The following is an 18,983-nucleotide window of genomic DNA, read 5'->3' as shown; positions in this document are numbered from 1 at the left end:
GTGTTTTTTACCCATATATGACCTTGAACAAACAGCTGACTCATATTTACTATTGTCCTCCCATCTGGGCAGAGGGTAGCTGTTGGTGATTTCTCTGAAGAAGGTTAGAAGTGAGCTTTTTTTAAGAGATGGCAGAGCTCTTTGAGATTGCTGTAGCCCACTGGAGACATGATTACATACATATTGGGGTGGCCAGCAGGGAGAGTGAGGTGATTGTCCCTCTCTACTCTGCACTCGTGAGGCCCCATCTGGAGTGCTGCATCCAGGTCTGGGGCCCCCAGCACAAAAAAGACAGGGAGCTGTTGGTCAGAGTCCAGAGGAAGGCCACCAAGATGATTGGGGGCTGGAGCACCTCCCCTACAAAGACAGGCTGAGAGAGCTGGGCTTGTTCAGCCTGGAGAAGAGAAGGCTGTAGGGTGACCTATCTGCAGCTTTCCAGTACCCAAAGGGAGCCTACAAATAGGAGGAGAGTCAACTCTTTACAAGGGTTGATAATGCCAAGACCAGGGGAAATGGTTTTGAGTTGAAGGAGGGAAGATTTAGGTTGAATATCAGGGGGAAGTTCTTCACTATGAGAGTGGTGAGGTGCTGGAACAAGTTCCCCAGAGAGGCTGTAGATATCCCGTCCCTGGAGGTCTTCAAAGGCAGGTTGGATGGGGCCCTGGGCAACCTGGTCTAGTATTTGATGCGGAGGTTGGCAGCCCTGCCTGTGGCAGGGGGGCTGAAGCATGATGATCCTTGTCCCTTTCAGCTCAAGCCATTCTATGATTCTATGATTCTATACCTGTGTGACATGCAATAGATCCATACACTCCAAACCATACCAATCTTCTAGTTTCCTTTCAGTTTTCTCTTCACTACCTGCACGTATATCTCCAGTAACTACCAGCACTGTTAACATCCTTTTTTTCAATGCTGACAAGCACGCAACATCACAAGGTGACATAGGCAGCATTCTTTCATTTATCGCTTGTAAATAAATGTCAAGGGCTGACCTTACGACATTTTAATAGGAAGTCTTACCATACCTTCTACAAGTCAGATCTGCTTAAACTCCTACAACGATTCATCCTTAGACATTCCTATATGAGGTGTGATGTCTAGAAAAAAAAGAGGCTTGATAAGTATCATCTTATGTTTACTTGATCTATTTTCAAGAAAAAACTAGTTGGGAAACGCAGAATACCAAATATTCCTAGATATTTTCAGGCTACTCTATGCCTACTGTCTGAAAACAACTCTTCTGTATTCTGTTCATATCTTTTTCAATCTATAAGCAAACTCTTACGTATTTCTAAAGATACTTTTCTGTACCTTCTTAGTTATTTTCATAACAATCCCTTAAAAAAAATCCCATCTAATCCTGAGAGACTTGGTTTACATTGATGGTTAGAGTTAAGAATATGATATCTGGACTTCTGTTTGATAACAACTGACTGCTTTCTTCACAAGCTCTTGCTCTTGGGGTTGATTGCTTAATTATTAAAGATCAGATTGACATGCCCATAATCAGTTTCTAGTTTCACACTCAAATACTACTCTTCAGGTTTTAACTCATTAAACGAGACTGAAAAATTGAAATTTTTTCTAGGGTGAGCAATGAGTTGACTGGCAGCTTCTTTGGCTGTGGCAATAAGTTAGTTTATGGTAAAGTTTAGATTATATTGGTGTTCTGTGTATAAAGGGAGGAAACCTCAGAGCAAAAACTCCTACTCCATAGAGTGCATCATCAAATTTTTTATTAGCTCCTCTGCTGCATAAGCAATTGGATATCAAGAGGTCTGACACATGTAACCAAAAAATATTCTGTTCTTTCCCCTGCCTTGCCCACAAGACATAGTGACTCCCTCAGCAGAAACCACAGCACAAACTAAAGAACAAATCAGTCCAGCTGCTCTATCTAGCCTTTGCCTCTGTGGAAGTTTCCCACGGGCATTAAGCATGGGTCAGTGGGTTGTTCTATTCTGACTGTGTCAAACAGTTCTCCAACTCTTATCTCATTTTGAGTTTTGCCAGTAACTGTTCTCAGTTTTCATTCATGCTGCTTTTTGTGATGCTTTGGATGAACATCAAGTACAATTTTAGGGTACCAATTCAGGACACCAATTTAGACCTCAGCTGCACAGCTTATAGAACCTCCAGGTGCTCAAATTGAGGAGGCATGGTAGGGAAGGGAGGGCAGGAGAGTGGTGCAGAGCAGGGAGCCACCAGGAGCACAGCATTTTCTCTGACTTTCCCTGTGCTGCTCCAGACCCAGCCCACCCAAGTGTGTTTTACTGGCCACATCTTTGGCCAAATTCTGACAAATTTTTGGAGACTTGCTGGGAAAGGCATAGAACATAGGCTGGGACGGTCTTAAAAAAATTGCTCAGGGGAAATTCTGGAGTGGGAACTGGCATGGAGAAAGTCTCCTTGGGTCACGATGTGGTAAAAGATCATTTCTCTCATACCTGGTATAGGTTGGCAAATGCTTAGAGGTGACAGACATGGATATGGATCAGATACACCCATAAGAATATCTAATTTCAACTCACATGGACCACACTAAGCTCTTGAAGCATAGATGACAACCCTTGTTTTGTATAATGGCCCACTGGTTAAAGCACATCCCTAGGAATTGGGAGACTACTTCCTTTCTGCTTCAAAACCAGCCAGTCTCAGAAACAGAGCTTCCTTTGTTTTTCTGGGATTGTTCCTCTGTGGAAAGAAAATCAGGGGATCTAATTTTTCTCCTGCCCTTCTTCTATTTCTGGAGAATATCAGCATGAGTGTTGCTCTAAACAACTCCATCCTTCCACTGGGCATATATGCAGAGTTTTTTGCTTGGTCTTCACTCATACCTGAAGAGGGCAACACCAAATGTCTCTGTTCTGTGCCCAAACTCTAGATGAACAGTTCTTGTGTAACACAAAGCACTGCACCAAGTAGCCACCAGGTACTGCTGGCCCCCCTGCAAAATGTTAATTTCTGCAATATATTATGAGAGAGTGCAGAATGGGCTACTGTTATTTTTAGCTAGTTGGTGTGGTCACTCCTGCTCTGGCACTGGGTCTTGGCTAGTTGGGTCCTGTGTATGGGGAAAAGAGTTGAACTAAGAGAGTGAGATATGATTAAGCTAGCTGGGAGTAGTTGGGATTTTTTATCTTTTCTTGAATGGGATGATCTTCTGAACTGCTTGAGTGTTCTCTGTGGCAGCTGGCATCTCAGATCATGGAAATGGTAGTTAGTATAGTCTAGGAAATCTAACATTATTTGCTTTGTTGTGTTTAGCCACATATTGCTTACTGATCTTAATAGTCATTGTGCTATCCATTTTCACTTTCATTCAGCCTAACATTATTTCTTGCCCTGAACACCCCTTTCAACTCAGGATGCCTATTTTACTTTCCTCTCTGATTCTACGGTCATCTTTTCTGCCTCAGCAGTGTGCAAAAGTAAAGGCTTATTTTTGTCTATTTGCTGTGCGATATCACCAAATAATTTAGCAGCATGGTAGGACTAGTTAATTTAGGGAGTCCTCAATCAATGTCACTTTTACAAAGTTGTGTGTACATGGCAGAATACATCAGGTATTATGTTGCAGAAATATACAAGTCTTCTCCTGCTTGATCAGAATATGGTGCTGCTGCTAGTCACTTAAGTGTCAGGGCAAAGCCATACAAACTTGTAAGTAATCATGTCTTAAGGCCCCTGTGGGCAAAAGAAATTATTTGCAGAGGTAACCTCCAGTGTGTGAATAATCCCAGGATTATCGTAAGGATAGTGAGTGATTTTGGGTTACCTACAGCTGGCTCTTTTATAAGCTAATTAATTGTGAAAGTAATGTGTTTTCACTTAAACGAGCCTGGGAAGAGTTTTCTGAAAAAAGAAATGTGTTTTATGGTGTTGCATTGTGTAATGCTTTCACATTTTATAGTAAGATATATTTCTGTGCTATCAACATCTGTCATGGTTTTGTGATTTTTGTTGTTGGTATTCCACATCATAACATCATGTAAAGCACCGGCAGTTGAAGAGTTAATGTTCTGGTTCTGCGGACTGCCGTTTCTGGGTGCTTGGTTCTCGGAGGGGGAGGGGAGGAGCTGCACTCCCCCGGGGTCTTTGCGCCTTGCGGGGGGGGAGGTTGGTGGAGCTGCGTGGCAGGTCTGGAGTCTCTCTCTTTCTGTTCGCTGCAGAGAAGCGTATGGTTCCCCTGCAGTTTACAGAGAAAGGCCTCGGTTTTGGACAGTCTCTCTCATTTTGTTTGATTTGTTGGCTTCAATTCTGATATCATATTTAGTAAATTAACATTCCTCCTCAGATCATTGCCGCTGTTTTGTTTTAGACCCTTCTACTATTCCCCTACCCTTCCCCCTTTGCCCTTTTTTTCCCTGAGGCATGGTTCCGCGGGTCACAGGACTGGTCCGGCCCAGCCCATAAACTGCTTACACCCTTTGTTTTTCCTCTTTGCTTTCTTTCTTTTCCGGGCCGGTGGGCCTGCGGGCCTGCTGCCCCACTGTCACAGACAGAGGTAGATCCAGAGATAACTCCATGACAACATCTCAATTCTGTAATCTCATTCAACAGTCTGCAGAGGTGCTGTTCCCTCTGGAGTAAGAGCTAGACAAGTTAGGTGGATTTCTGCATTTCTGATTCTTTCTAACAGTGCTTAAGATGATAGCACTTTTTTTTTTTTACATTCTTCCTGTGGTGATGTGCTGTTTCTGGTAGTGGTTTACCAGCAAGCCATGCAAAGCATGGTACAGACACAGGGATGAGCAGTAGAAAACTCTCTCTACTGTCTTCTTATCTTTTATTTGATGACTGCTGATTAGGTATTTTATTTGTATTTGACTCCTCACTGTAGGAGTTTGTAGATCTGAACCCTGTTCCCTCAAAAACAATTGCTAAAAAAAACCCTGCAGTATGGTATGTATAGCTTGTATTTGGTAGTAGGTGTTCCTATGTTACCAGCTTCAGATTCCTGCCAGTTCTCGATGAGGTCTTTTCAGGTGACTCTTCTATTTGTTATCTCATTCATTCATTTGCGCTTCTTTAGAGTGTAAAGAGTTGTTGAATTCTCTGATGTAGTTAGGTTTTATTATGCATTTATCACATATGATGTTCTTAGCACTTGTTTTCTAGTGCAAGGCCTGTATGCAGGTCTGCTGAAGTTCCTGTGAGATGTGAACTGATGAATGGACTCGTGGACAGGCAAGTTTTAAAAAAATTTGAAGAAAGAACATAAGGAAGCAGAGCAGAGCTGCAGTTAATATAATGCTACTGAGGAAGTAAAGGGCAGCTTCAAGAGGAGGAGTTTCTCATCAAACGTCTTAACCACCATACCCTTTAGGAAACATTTGAATAGAAAAACATGATCTTAATTTGCATCAGTAAGTAGCAGCAGCTATGACCAGCAACCTGTTAGCTCTCCTTCTCTCTGTAATTGCTATTATCCTACCCCTGAGATGTAAGTAGTCCTCTAAGAATAAAAATATCCTAATTCAAGCTTCCTCTGGCTAACAGGTGGGGAACATAACTGCTCTTCTGTTATCTTTCAGATGGATGCAGTGACATTATTGGAGGACACTGCGTGCGTGCCCACTCCCGACCTTTCATGGCTGCCATCCGGAGAATGAATATAACTGTGTGTGGAGGGGTTCTTGTGGGAAGGCAGTGGGTTTTGACAGCAGCACATTGTAAGTAAGTACCTTATACTGTGGCATTCATAGCTCTTCACTGAGGTGTGCCATGATATTCAAGCCTGTAAGTAATGAAATGTGGATACTGATTTTTTTAAGGATTGGTAAAAGCTGCAGTTCTTTCACCAAACGTACCTAGGAATTTTCATTCTGCTTTAAGTTGTTTTGTAAACTACTAATCTGCTTAGTGTACTACTATCTGCATTAATCAGATCCTGCCAATGCTGGAGGATACTGACTGTGCTGTTCAAAGACCGAACTCATTATCTATGCATTTGAAACAGCAGTGTCTTAGAGAAAGGAACATATCTCACGGTGCTTTAAACGAAGCTGTGTGCATGGAAGTAGGTCTCAGAACAGTCTGAGCTGAAGCTGAATTAGATGGAAATACTATTCCCTTTCAGTTTAAGTGTCCTTTCTGGGCTTGTAAAAACCCGGATGCTTGCAAAAAATGCCAGAGCAGCAACTATGACTAGGAGCCGCATCCTTTTGGTGATTCAAATGTGGATTAGACCACCCCTTCCCTAAGTGGATACCCTGAGGCTTGCACAGATGTTGGACAGCTGGCTCAGGGTGAGGGACATCTAGTGTTCATGTTAGAAAGTAAAATTCTCATGTTTCAGCTAAATCATGTTCTCTAAATCATGTTTTGCTCCCCAGATATTTTTTTTATGTATATTAAGTAACAGAAAGCAAGACAAACATAAGAAACCTGTGGAAACCTGACCTCCTTGGCCAGCCTTCCATCATTAGTCTGAAATAGGGGACAGGGGTTCCTTCTTCAAAAGTAAACTTCCACAGTACTTCACTTGAGTCATGCTTGGTTGTTTAAAAAAACAAAAAAATAGGAATATTCAAACCTAGCATGTGTTGTTTTGAACATTTTCAAAACAAAATCCCAACCTTCATCTTTAGAACTAAGTGATACTCTTTTGTCAGAGTCTTTGACTCTTCAGGGTTCAAGATATTCAGTCAGTTACAGTTGTAAAAATTTATATGTAGGAGCTAATCAGTGGAAAGGGCACTGGTTGTCTCCGGTCTGCTGACTGGGTGGATCTAATCACTGGTTTGGTTTTCTAACAAAAACATTATTTTGAACCAACTTTGAATCTGTGTAACTGTGTGGAACTGAAACAGCATCTGTTTGGTCTCTTCCAGAACTGTACAATAGTGCCCACAGAAAAATCACCCATTCACATCTCTAGACTGTTCTAGGAGATGCAGTAGCAGCACATGTAAGATTTCCAATCTAGTATACACTTATTTACTTCTGAAACCATTTTTGTCTTAGACAAAATAGAATGAGTACAGCAACAGTTTATTTGCAGCCTGCAAAATACCTAGGTGAGGTAACACTGGCTATTTTTACTTTTATTTTTTTTCCTGAGTGCGGAAGGATCTCATGGAGGCCTTTCAGTATTTAAAGGGAGATTATAAACAGGAGGGAAATCAACTTTTTACATGAGTAGATAGCGATAGGATAAGGGGGAATGGTTTAAAACTAAAGGAGGGGAGATTTAGATTAGGTATCAGGAGGAAGTTTTTTGCAAAGAGGGCGGTGAGGCACTGGCACAGGCTGCCTAGAGAAGCTATGGGTGTCCCATCCCTGGAGGTGTTCAAGGCTGGGTTGGATGGGGCCCTGGGCAGCCTAAGCCGGTGCTTGATCTAATGGTTGGCAACCCTGCCCATGACAAGGGGTTGGGACTAGATGATCTTTGACGTTTCTTCCAGCACAAGCCATTCTATGATTTGTCTGTGATTTGTCTATATATACTGCTGAAGATTGCGTGGTCTTTCTGCAAGTCTTGCGGTACTTCCACCACTGCAACAAGTTACACTTCGGCGGGATGTACTTGAAAGAGTGCCATTAAGGGAGTTTTGAGGCTCTGGTATAATTTCCACTGTGTAAGCCTGCTTTATAGATAAAAAATAATTTTTTTTCAGGTTCCAGCATGGTCTGTGCATCTATTTCCACAAGCAAAAATTCACATAGAAATAAATAAATTGTATCTTGCAATGAGGCATACAACTGGAATGAAGAAAATAGCTCTTTTTGTATTGACAAAGTCTTAATTCTATCTCAGATTATTTTTCCTGTGTCTTGTGAGTTTGTATTCTGAAGATGAAGCACAGGAAACCAGCAGTATGTCTTCTGACAGTGTCTTCTTACTGGGTTGCATTAAGTTGAGAAGGGCAAAAACAAGAAAGACATATTTGAATAAATGTTTCTTATGATATTCAGAGAGCTTGGGGGAGAGGAGATTTATGAGCTGCTTAACTTTTGCTGTCTATTAGCAAAATGTCCATTTTTTAATGGACATGAAGGTCTCTCTGGGTTTTGGCAATCTATAATATTCACTGCAGGGGTGTCTTGAGCTAGGCGACATTCACTCTTAGTTGATGGACTGAATCCTGTATTTAGTGAAGTTAAGGACAACTTTATTGTTGATATTAACAAAGTTCACTTTATAAGGACACTCATCTCTGTGCATAATGTTCAGCATGGGTACTGAGTATTGATGTGTATATTGACATCTCACTGATGTCATTAAGACAATCTGCATGCTATCAGCCAGACATTTTTCTGTCCTTTGCAGGATTAGATCATATATCCACAGATATCCATGAAAAGGTATTTGAAAGGCATCAGTGTCGCCAATCCTTGTGCAAGTGATGCTCCCTAAAAAGGCAGTAGGCTTTTTGGTAACATTAACTTCAAACTGTGGAATTTTCTGAAAGTCAGTTATCATACAGTTATTTTACCAAATAACATTTACAGTAAAGAAATGTTACTTTGTAGAGGAAAACACAAGCTCATGTTAAAATGTCATAATGAACTATATCCTTTCTATTTTTAATCAAGTTGTAAAATGAAATTGTTAATTTTGGGTTACACAATTTCTGCTTATCTTGAGAGATGTTGCTAGCAATGACCTAGCAATGACCTTCTAGCAATGACCTGTTCCTGCACTTTCTTAAGTTACAGGTTGGAAGAATCGGATACTAGGGTGGTTCTTGGAGCCCATCAGGCATCCAAAGCTGAAAAAGAACAACAGAGATTTAAGATTATGCGCTTCTTTTCTCATCCCCAGTATAACAGATCTTCAAAGGAAAATGATATAATGCTCCTCAAGGTATTGTTAATCACAACTGTGTTATTACAAAAGAAATATTGTTAATGGCTGTTTTGGCTACACTATGATATTGAAATGTACATTGTTTTGGTAGCTTAACAGCATCACTGAAAACTCTGCTTTTGGTTGTACAGATCTAGATAAAGTTACAAGATCTCTGGCACATTGAGCAGGGATGACATTTTAAGCCCAGTCTGTTGTAAAACTACATTTAACCACTCACTGCTACAACACTTCTGAAAGCCCAAAACAGGTTAAAAAATGGTCATGAAGCCTATTCTTAATTATTTAGGGTGACCACATGAAGCAGAATTATGGGTAATAAAAACCTGGAATAGTTCAGCTCTAGGAACACAGACTGGTCACACAATGAAGAAGGCTTGGGATACTGTGGAATGGAAAGATATCCTTGAGTGTGGTCATCATCCTGGATGCCCCTATGAGGCAGAGATGTACAAATTTCCTGCATACCAGCTCCTGGCTCAGCCTGGTCACATGGGGTGGGCATGGGTGTTTTGAACAGGGGGAGGCATGCATCTGTGCAGAAAATCTGCAGATGGTCTGGAGAACTGGCTCTGGAGGACTGACTCCCTGTACAGCAGTTTCAGTGCCAATCCAAAGCCCTCAAGAAAGATGAGAGTTGAACATCATTTTCTCTATATCTTTAGAAACTTCATGGCTTTTTGTACAATGCCTAAGAAATCACGGATGGATTTTTATACAAGTTGTGCTTTAATATTATGTTTCTATTTATCAGGAACATCAGGTTATTTGATGAGAATGGACACTATACTGAAATGGATAACTAGGAAGTATTATTTCTAGAGCTGAAGATTACAACTCTGTTCCAGAATGACAAAGATACCTTAAAACCCATTGTCTGACTGTGAGACAGCAACAGGAACAATGTTAGAAGCAGGGCTCACCTCGCATCACTACAGTTCTGCTCCGGTGGAGTGCTTAGTGATTTGGGATAAACCTTCTATCCTCAGAAATCCCCAACAGCAATGGAGTTAATAATCCATAGGGATTTTTTAGTTAAACACATAGTTCATTACAGTACCTTTTAAAAAAAGTATAAAGCCAGAATCACATAACTGACAACCATTAAGCAAAACATGTAAGCATCTGTGAAATTAATTTCTGGTGCAGTGATCATGTGAAAAATAGAAAGTAAGCCCAGTTCAGTAACAGCAAGTCTTTAATAAATGCACTGAGTACATGTGTTATTGTTTTGCTACATTTTCATTTACAGGCTAAAACTGACCTCTGCTGAAGGATGAATCCATCAGATATAGGCCAACAAAATGCACGTAGTTTGGATGATTTAAGCCCTTACACTCTCAGATTAAATATACAACCATTAGGAAAGTACTTCTGGATTTAAGAAGTGTGATTAAGTTCAGAATCAGTTCCTAAATACTGAAAAGTGTTTTTTTAGAAAAGAAAGTAGTGGTAAAAAGAGGCTATATAGCCAGTTGAAGATTAGACTTCCCATCCTTTCTGCATGAGAAAGATTTTTATTTTTTTTCCAGCTGGATCGTATGGCAAATCTGAATAAGTATGTGCAGCTTTTCCCCCTTCCTGACACTGGTGAAGATATCAAGCCTGGCACAAAGTGCAGCGTGACTGGCTGGGGAAGAACATCTTCAGGAAAGCTGTCAAAATGTCTTCGGGAGGCAACTGTTGAAATTGTTGATAGAAAAGTCTGTGAGAGAAAATACAATAAAAAACAAAAGCCCGTGAATATAACCAGGAACATGTTGTGTGCTGGAGGGAAAATGAGGTTTTCAAAGAGAGATGCTTGCCAGGTAAGAAGCAGTTAAAAAGACAAGGGGATGTGCTTTTAACTACAGTTCTCACTACAAACAATAGTGTTGGGGAATCACCTCAACTCACTTCAGGCATATGTCTTCAGCTAAGCTGCTCTCCTTAGGTTTCGTTTGTAACTAAGGGAGAGAAAGAAGAACTTCCAGAGTCTGAATTATCCTTTCCAGGCTTCCATATCTGAATAATACAAAATTAACTGTACATTCAGAAGTTTTGTTTGTATTTTACTTTTGATGTTTTCTATGCCTAATTCAGAAGGGCTGGTTGCTACAGAAGTGTGACTGAATTGATATTAGCAATTAAAAAATAACCCAACACTTTCTGAAACAGAACTATGATAGCACTGTGCTGGCCTATCACACTTACGTCCAAGGCTCCCTCAGGATTTACAAGCATCCCTCACCCAGCTCCCACAAAGAGACGTATGCCAGCTGATGCTTTTCATAGGTTAGCACAGGTCAGAAACAACACTCCCAAACATGCTTATGTGCTTCACATGGTGCTGTGTGTTTTTCTGCAGAGAGACAACCACACTGATAACTCTTTCGGTTTTGTTTTAGGGAGACTCAGGTGGGCCGCTCATCTGTGGCAGAAAATTCAGTGGGATTGTTTCTTTCGGAGAAAAATGTGGAATAGGAGACAGGCCTGGAGTTTATACACGACTGACTGAAAAATATATTAACTGGATTAAAAAAACTGTTTCTCGTAACGGAGAGGCATGAGACAGGCAAGAGAGCCTTAATAAATGCTGCACCGTGCTTCAGAACTAGGTGCTCCTTGGAGTGCCAACTTTACAAATAATACCACAGCTTTTTGAATTAAAAAGTTAAAAATATTTCCTTTTGTACAGATAATATTTACTCATCTTTAGTAGCAAACTGCTTCTTAGGGAATGTGATTTGTATTGGATTTCATCCTGATTTCTAGTGTGACTGGAAAGCACTAGTCACCTTTCTCATTGTGGTTGTGATGAGGCAGCATTTTTGAATGTGTTTTCACAGAAAAATCCAGTTTTAGACTGACAGTGAATGAGATGTCTGCTGAATGAGAAAAATTAGAAAAAAAGCTTTAAATGTTCAAGTATTTCATTTTTACATTTTTCAAAACCAAATACCTTAACTGTTACTAAATATTTCTTTAACTATGTTAATTTTCAGAATAAAAATATTAAGCCAACAAACATTTTTTTCAATTAGTCTTCCATAGATAGGATGAAAAAAAGAGTCTGTTTTTTCTATGTTATTTTCCTGTTTTTTTTCCATGATTAAATCAACAGTACCATCTTTTCTCACACCTTGGTTCATGGTATCGCTCTTTCACTGAATAGCCTGTTGAAAAATGTGTAACTGTTCATTATAATGGCTATAATTATACTTCCTTAATGCCATGTCTGTCTAACATCTAAACAAACAGGGATTTTGTGGTGGATTTCAACAGACTTCTAACAGCAGATGTACCTTCTGTGTTTCTGAATAAGCTTGTGGTTAGCTTGCTATTCCCATTGTCTTCTGAACGTTCTTGAGTTTCTTTCTTACCAGTCATTTGGAAGTGGCAATCTACAGGGCTTTTGCAGTTCTTTTGTTATCGTATTAATATGTATTGTATACTGTGAATTTTGGGGTCTTTCAGCCATATGAATAACTCCAGCACATCAGTGTACTGGCCTTGGTTATTGATCAGCAGCTGCATCACGGAGCTGAGCCAAGGAAAGATACCTCGTGAGTAGTATGTAGATAAAGGAACAAAGAGACCTTTCAAATCTGTGTTGGTGATCTGTCCTGGTGTAATGAAACTTGCCTATATGGTTTATGGAGGCTTCATCCTATTCTCACTGAAGGGCATGGACAAGGGGAAATGGCCACAAATGGAAACATAGGAAGTCCTGCACAAACATGCATAAGAACTTCACAGTGAGGGTGACGGAGCACTGTAACAGTGCAACTCTCACCTGGGAGGTCTCAAAGGATGCTGCAAATAGAAATTAGTCTCTTACCTTTTTAAGTTAAATGACAGCAAGGATGTCTTACTTTCTCTCCTTACAAGAGACCCTTCACACCCCACACTGCAGTAATATTGGTGTTTCATCTCCCAGAGACAAAGATTTTCCTCACACTAGCTGTATCTCGGTTACTGGTGGGCAGTAATCCCAGAACAGCTGAGGTTGGAAGGCACCTCTGGAGGCCATCTGATCCAAGCAGGCTGCTCAGGGTCACATCATACATTCACAGAAGTGATGCAGTGTGCAAGCCACAATCTAGCAGTTAATTTCGGTTGAGCCAATTTGTATGCAATCCTCTGTAGTGTCTTTACTTCATTTAGAGCATCACTTCCTCCTTTATAAGTGATGTAGCAGGTGGAAGGGCATTACTGCCAGGCCTCCAGGGCACTACTAGATCTAACTGCCCCAGGAGCCTGCCCCATGATGGGGCCCATGCCAACAGCCATGGGACATAAGTAGCCAGGCTCTCACTTGTGCCTATGTCCTTGCCTGGCATCAGCCCATCTCAGAGAGACATCTCTGATATGCATAGCGACCAACAAACTCCCTGCTGTCTTCAGCTGCCCCCAACATAGAGCTCATGGCAAGCCACAGCCAGCTCAACCACACCGTCCCACAAATGCTAGAACCCTGATCAGCCAGAAACTGGACAAACTCAGTCATTTCTGGCTAGAATTTTGGTTACCCTATACTTGCTAGTTAAGTCATTAAACTAATCATATGTGGCAAAGCTGTACTAAGCTCCGGTGGAGGGAAATGATAACTCTTAAGTGGCTGTGAATAGTGTGCACAGAGTGAGTCAATATAACAAGTCAGACAGATTTCTGCCCTGTAAAGTATATTGTACTGAAGTCTTCAGTACATTTTGATGGCTACAGTTTGGAGATTACTGCCTGTTTTCAGAACAAGACTCCCTAGTTCAGACACATCCTACCCGTGGCCTGCATGTGGCATGCGGCCCAGCCAAGCCTGTCCTGCAGCCATCCCTTGCCCCACTCCATCATAGTGGCAGCTCTTCCCTGCTGAGTGGCCTGGACTCATTGCTCACAACAACCAAACGTCAGTGTGTGATTGGCACTGTCTGGGCTGAAACCAGGGCATGGACAGGGTGCAGTGCAGTGCAACTCACATTATGCCAAATACTGTTAAGCATTTAGGTACACTGACTATACATGGTACTGTGAACAACAAAAAATATGCAGCCTTGCTTTCCATTTTGATAAAGGAATTGCTGAAAAAAAATCTATATTTGTTATAGTTCCAACTTCATTTTCAGTCAACATAAATAAATTTTTAAGTGGAATGTATGGAGATACAATCAGACATCCAACTAAAAAATCATGATCTTTGATCACATCTCTTTACCAGAATTCATAAGGCCTCTCTTACCAGAGAAAAATAACCCTCACTTCACAACCACGCCTTATTCATGTCATCACTTTTTGGCAGTACGTACATTTGTGAACAACTGTTTTCAAGGATGAAGTTCAGGAGCAGTAAAATTTCATCAAATTCTCTGACAAACATCTCGAGAGCTCACTAAGAATTGCAACAATTGCCATAGAACTGGTCTGATATGCTAGTTTCAAAAAAAAAAAAAAGGTTTAAATATCCCACTAGCTTTATGTTTTTGCTAATCTCTTTTTTAATCTTATAATAAAAAAGTAAAAGTTTTGTTACTTAAATACATTAACTATCTTACATATTTTATATGTGACCCAAGACAATTCCTCTTCACTCTACACAACCCAGGCAAGTCAAAATGTTGGACGCCCATGCCCTGGCTGGTACTTGCATGAATTGTCTGTATGTTGCTATATGAGGATTAGAGTCTAGCAGTACATACACACACATGTACACATGGGTTTTATATGCACTCATACTCACATGTGGCCACATGTGTAATATCAGACCTTGTCTTGCTTTTGAAAAGCAGATTGCTTTTTTAAGACCAAGAAATGGCCTGCATGCTCTTGGTTCCATGCAGGTGGATGGGTCAGTGCCTTGTCTTTCTGTGTAACAGGCACAAAGACAAATGTTCACCTCCAGTAGTACAAGCATCCCACACCACAAAACAGTATGTTCACAAACATCCAACAACCTGGTTCTCAAAAGCAAACGTAATAATGCGAAAATTTTGTGGGCAGTCAACCCACCCAAGAAAAAACCAAGGTGATAAACATCTTTCCTGCAATAGTGATTCAGATTCTCATGTCTGAGTACTTGCCCACCAGCCCCTCTGGGCCATGTGCTGTCTGTGCCAGGTAGTGTGGCAGGATTTTTGAAGTGGGGATGCAAAATGCTCTGTAATTCTGCATTTTATTAGCAATAGTGGAAGCACACAGTGGAAGTGCACAGTGGAAGCACACACAGTTCTGCAACAAAGAATAGGTACATGTCTAGGAAACATGGATTAATTTTGACTATACAAGTTGACCACTAGAGTCACTGCTGAAACCACTGCTAGCTGGTTCTCAGAAATACTCTGAAAACAGGAAAGCCACAGAAAGTAGCTCCAGATATATCACAGTTCTGTAATAAAAAAAAACACATGAAGCCTGACAAAACTGAGCTCACATTCTTAAGAAACTGGGAGGAGCTCATCTTCAGCAGCTAGCGGTGGAGTTTACTGTACGTTTATTGTTTCCAGCACAATATTTGCAGTTTCATTTTTCTTCAGAAGAAGTCTCTTCTTGTCTTTTTTACCCTGTCACAGTCCAACACTAACCTCTAGGTTTTTGTGAGATGTTCCCTTTCATATTACTCTCAAGTTTACAAATACTGGTTCCTTGGATAAGCTGCCTCATAATAAGTTTTTTTTAAATTTTTATTGGAAATTTCTGAGTAGATTAATAGAGTCTTGTCCCAGGAATCCTTCTGCCCTAGGCCAGGGCTGGACTCCATCTACATTTGCACTTTGCAGATTGCTCTCTGCTGAGTTTACTTTGTCTGAGTTTATTTGTTGTTGCTTAGGTTGCTTTTGTTTTTATGTTTGCAGCTACTTCTGTTTTTACCGAGGTCTTCTAGTTAAGGGTATTTCATAAAGAATACATGCTGAGCAGCCTGATGCTCATGGCCTGTTACGCAGGCACAAGGAACATCCTTGAAGGCTGACCAGGCCATGCCCTGACATGACGTATGGAACTGACATAATATGTCTGGCAATGCGATGGAGCAAATCATAGAATCATAGCATCATAGAATCATAGAATGGCTTGGGTTGGAAAGGAACTCAAAAATCATCTAGTTTCAACCCCCCTGTCGTGGGTAGGGTTGCCAACCACTAGACCAGGCTGCTCAGAGCCACGTCCAGCCTGGCCTTGAACACCTCCAGGGATGGGGCATCCACAACCCCCCTGAGCAACCCCTTCCAGTGTGTCACCACCCTCTGTGTGAAAAAACTTCCTCCTAATAGCCAACCTACATCTCCCCTGTCTCAACTTAAAACCATTCCCCCTTGTCCTATCGCTATCCACCCTTGTGAACAATCGTTCCCCCTCCTGTTTATACACTCCCTTCTTACTGGAAGGCCACAATGAGGTCTCCTTGGAGCCTTCTCTTCTCCAAACTAAACAAGCCCAGTTCCCTCAACCTTTCCTCATAGGAGAGGTGCTCCAGCCCTCTAATCATCTCAGTTGCCCTCCTCTGAACTTGTTCCAAGAGCTCTGTGTCTTTCTTGTGCTGGGGCCCCCAGGCCTGGATGCAGTACTGCAGATGGGGCCTCACAAGAGCCGAGTAGAGGAGGACAATCACCTCCCTCTCTCAAAATGTTGCTGACATATGAATAACTCCTCTCTATCCAATAGAGGGGGCTGACAATTCATGTTCACATGTTGCACAAGGATGCAGATGCTGATTATATTAAATCGTTAGCCGCTTCTGCCACCTCGCCTTTGTACAGGGTAGCAGCGACTGATGTTTTGTACTTGTTTTGACTGTACATATAATGCACTCTATGTCCAATTAAAAAAACTTCTAATTGTCAGAACAGGAGGTGGGATTATCTATTGTCAACAAATGTTGCTTCCTGAAAATATATGTGTTTGGAGCATGGTTTGCCTTTGCAGCTCCTTGTCATCGTCTTTGTTTTATCTTCTGGCTACAGAAACACATGCCTGTCAGCAAGCTGTGTAAGTAACTTTCCTTCTGGGCAACTCAGTCTGGCATCAGGAAGAAACATTTAGAGAACAAGATTGAAATAAACAAGGACATCAGATTTTCAACATAACTTTCTTGGATATTTACCAAAAAGAATTAAAGAGGAGTCTTTCAAAGTCTGAATATGGCAGTTTACATAGGCTGGCAAGTTATAGCAAGAGGTGTTAATATGCCTATGGTATCTTTTAACACAGTGTCATAGTTTCCAAAATTCATCCTCATGTCATTGAAGATTTGGCAGCTGGCTCATATACCTCCTACAGTCATTTGAAAAAGTTCTGTTTGGATTTATTAATAATATGTATGTATGTTGCTCTGAAGGTAATGCCTTCTATTTACTTCCATGGAAAATAGAACAGATTCAAAGAGCACAACAACACTACTTGATAGAGGAGTTTCTCAGTTACAAAACACTGTTTTTCAGCATCATTATCAGCATCAGCTATGCACTTTCACCAGTGATGAACGAGAGCCTGCATGCCATGTTAGTAAAAATCTACATGGCCATTTGGAATGTGGCTTGTCTTTCACATGTTTTTAATCACTGCTGAAACACACCACCCACTGCCTCACTGTGCTCACATCCACTGTTTGGTCTCCATAAATGTTCAGCGAGTGTCGATGAATGTCAGTGAGTGCCATTTTTTCAACATGGAGGAATTCAGTGACACGCCTTTGCTTCATACACACTCCCATGTCAGACGTCAGTTTGTCAGACTGCCCCTCTGCTGCCATCTGTCACATAGCAGCAAAACGGAATGGGATGTTGGTGGGAAGGTTCAGCCTCTACTGCCGTACCACTGACATCAGCCTCCAATGTTATGGGCCAACATCATAAAATAGGAGGCATTACTTTCAGAGCAGCCCTCAATAATTACTATATAGAAAAATGCAAGTAGGTTAAATGTATCTGGAATTCAATTCAGTATGGCACAGGTTGTTCAAAACCATTGAAATCAGCTGTGAAACATGCATTGCAAGTCTGCCACCAATTTAAAAAACGTACTTGAATCTAAAATCCCTAGTAAGATCCGCATCGTTGTCATGACAAAGAGTAAACTACAAGAGAAATATGAGCAATAACACCCTAATTTTAATAAAAATTAGAACAGGAGCTAGTAGATCTTAGCAACTTCCAAATGAACAGATTAGATTCAATGCACAAATTGTTGAGTTTCACAAGTCTCACTTGTACGTACATTTGGTTGTAAAAACTAAGAAGCCTTGCCCTATTAACACATTCTTACAAAGCCTTTATCTCAATAAAATATGAAGCCTCTTCACAGCCACATAAAAAACCAAGATAAATAATAATTAAAACTGAGATCAGCAAATGAAAAAAAAAAGAAGTTACTTTAATCACTCCTGTCATCAAAAATGACAAGTCACGAGCAGTTAGTTAACTATTTTCATTTAAATGAGTAAATGACAAATGGTTGTTCCATTGGTAATGTTGAAATCATGTAGGGGAGAAGATGTAATTTTTAGGTTTCTTGGACCACTCACATCTCAAACTGTCATTGCCAACATTTTATCTTTGTACTGGATAAAAGCGGGTGATTAAAAGGAAGGATGACTAGCTTGCATACAAAACACCTAGCACCTTCAAACGACAATGAAATTGCCATCATGCTGACGGTGATGTGGCTTTCACCAGTTAAACTCTGGGGTATGTGCACCTCGTATGAAGAACTGCAGCCCTGCTCCTGTCCTGGTCCTGTTCTGATCTTAGCAGAATTCTGGGTAACACATGGCCACACAGCGCACAATTATTCACCTGCCTAGCCTGACACTACCGGCGGCAGTGAGTGGGTTTCAGTGAGCACAGTCAAGTATGAGTCCTTGATTCAGGCATATATCTTAGGCAATAAACAACAAAAAAAATACTTTTCCTCAATGTTGGTTGTAGAGAATGGATTTAATTCTTTTCTACTGTTGTTTTATGAAATGAACAAACATTTCTCATTTTATAAAACAGATTAAGCCACTGAAGTCAGAACTGAAGGTCCTGCTGTCCAATTCTGGTCAACCTACCTTCATGGGAGCCACATCAAGGAATATGTCCTGGGCCACAGCTTTGGGGCTGCTTCCTGTGGTAAACAGCCATCTGTAGCTGGCCTTCCCCTCAGCCCCCTCTTTGATTCATCATTTGGGAAATTAGACTCAACTTTGAATAGTTTA

The 18,983-nt window shown here is 40.9% G+C and overlaps 1 protein-coding gene across 6 annotated transcripts; it reads left to right on the top strand.

Moving 5' to 3' along the window:
* On the top strand, window positions 4,062–12,533 carry LOC110390207 (granzyme A-like). 6 transcript variants are annotated; one of them, XM_021381441.1, is made up of 6 exons: window positions 4,062–4,143; window positions 5,125–5,372; window positions 5,541–5,682; window positions 8,662–8,815; window positions 10,351–10,626; window positions 11,206–12,530. In XM_021381441.1, the coding sequence occupies exons 2-6, from the start codon at window positions 5,354–5,356 to the stop codon at window positions 11,365–11,367; spliced, it is 753 nt and encodes a 250-aa protein (XP_021237116.1). In that variant the 5' UTR covers window positions 4,062–4,143; window positions 5,125–5,353; the 3' UTR covers window positions 11,368–12,530. The 6 variants fall into 6 exon arrangements, with proteins under 6 accessions (XP_021237116.1, XP_021237117.1, XP_021237121.1 ...); XM_021381442.1 differs by lacking the exon at window positions 4,062–4,143 and adding an exon at window positions 4,161–4,607; XM_021381446.1 differs by lacking the exons at window positions 4,062–4,143; window positions 5,125–5,372 and adding an exon at window positions 4,161–4,607 and having other exon boundaries at window positions 11,206–12,533.

Source organism: Numida meleagris, chromosome Z (genome assembly GCF_002078875.1).
Source record: "Numida meleagris isolate 19003 breed g44 Domestic line chromosome Z, NumMel1.0, whole genome shotgun sequence".
NCBI lineage: Eukaryota > Metazoa > Chordata > Aves > Galliformes > Numididae > Numida > Numida meleagris.
The sequence above is the reverse complement of the archived record's forward strand: the minus strand, read 5'-3'. Positions and strand labels throughout refer to the sequence as shown.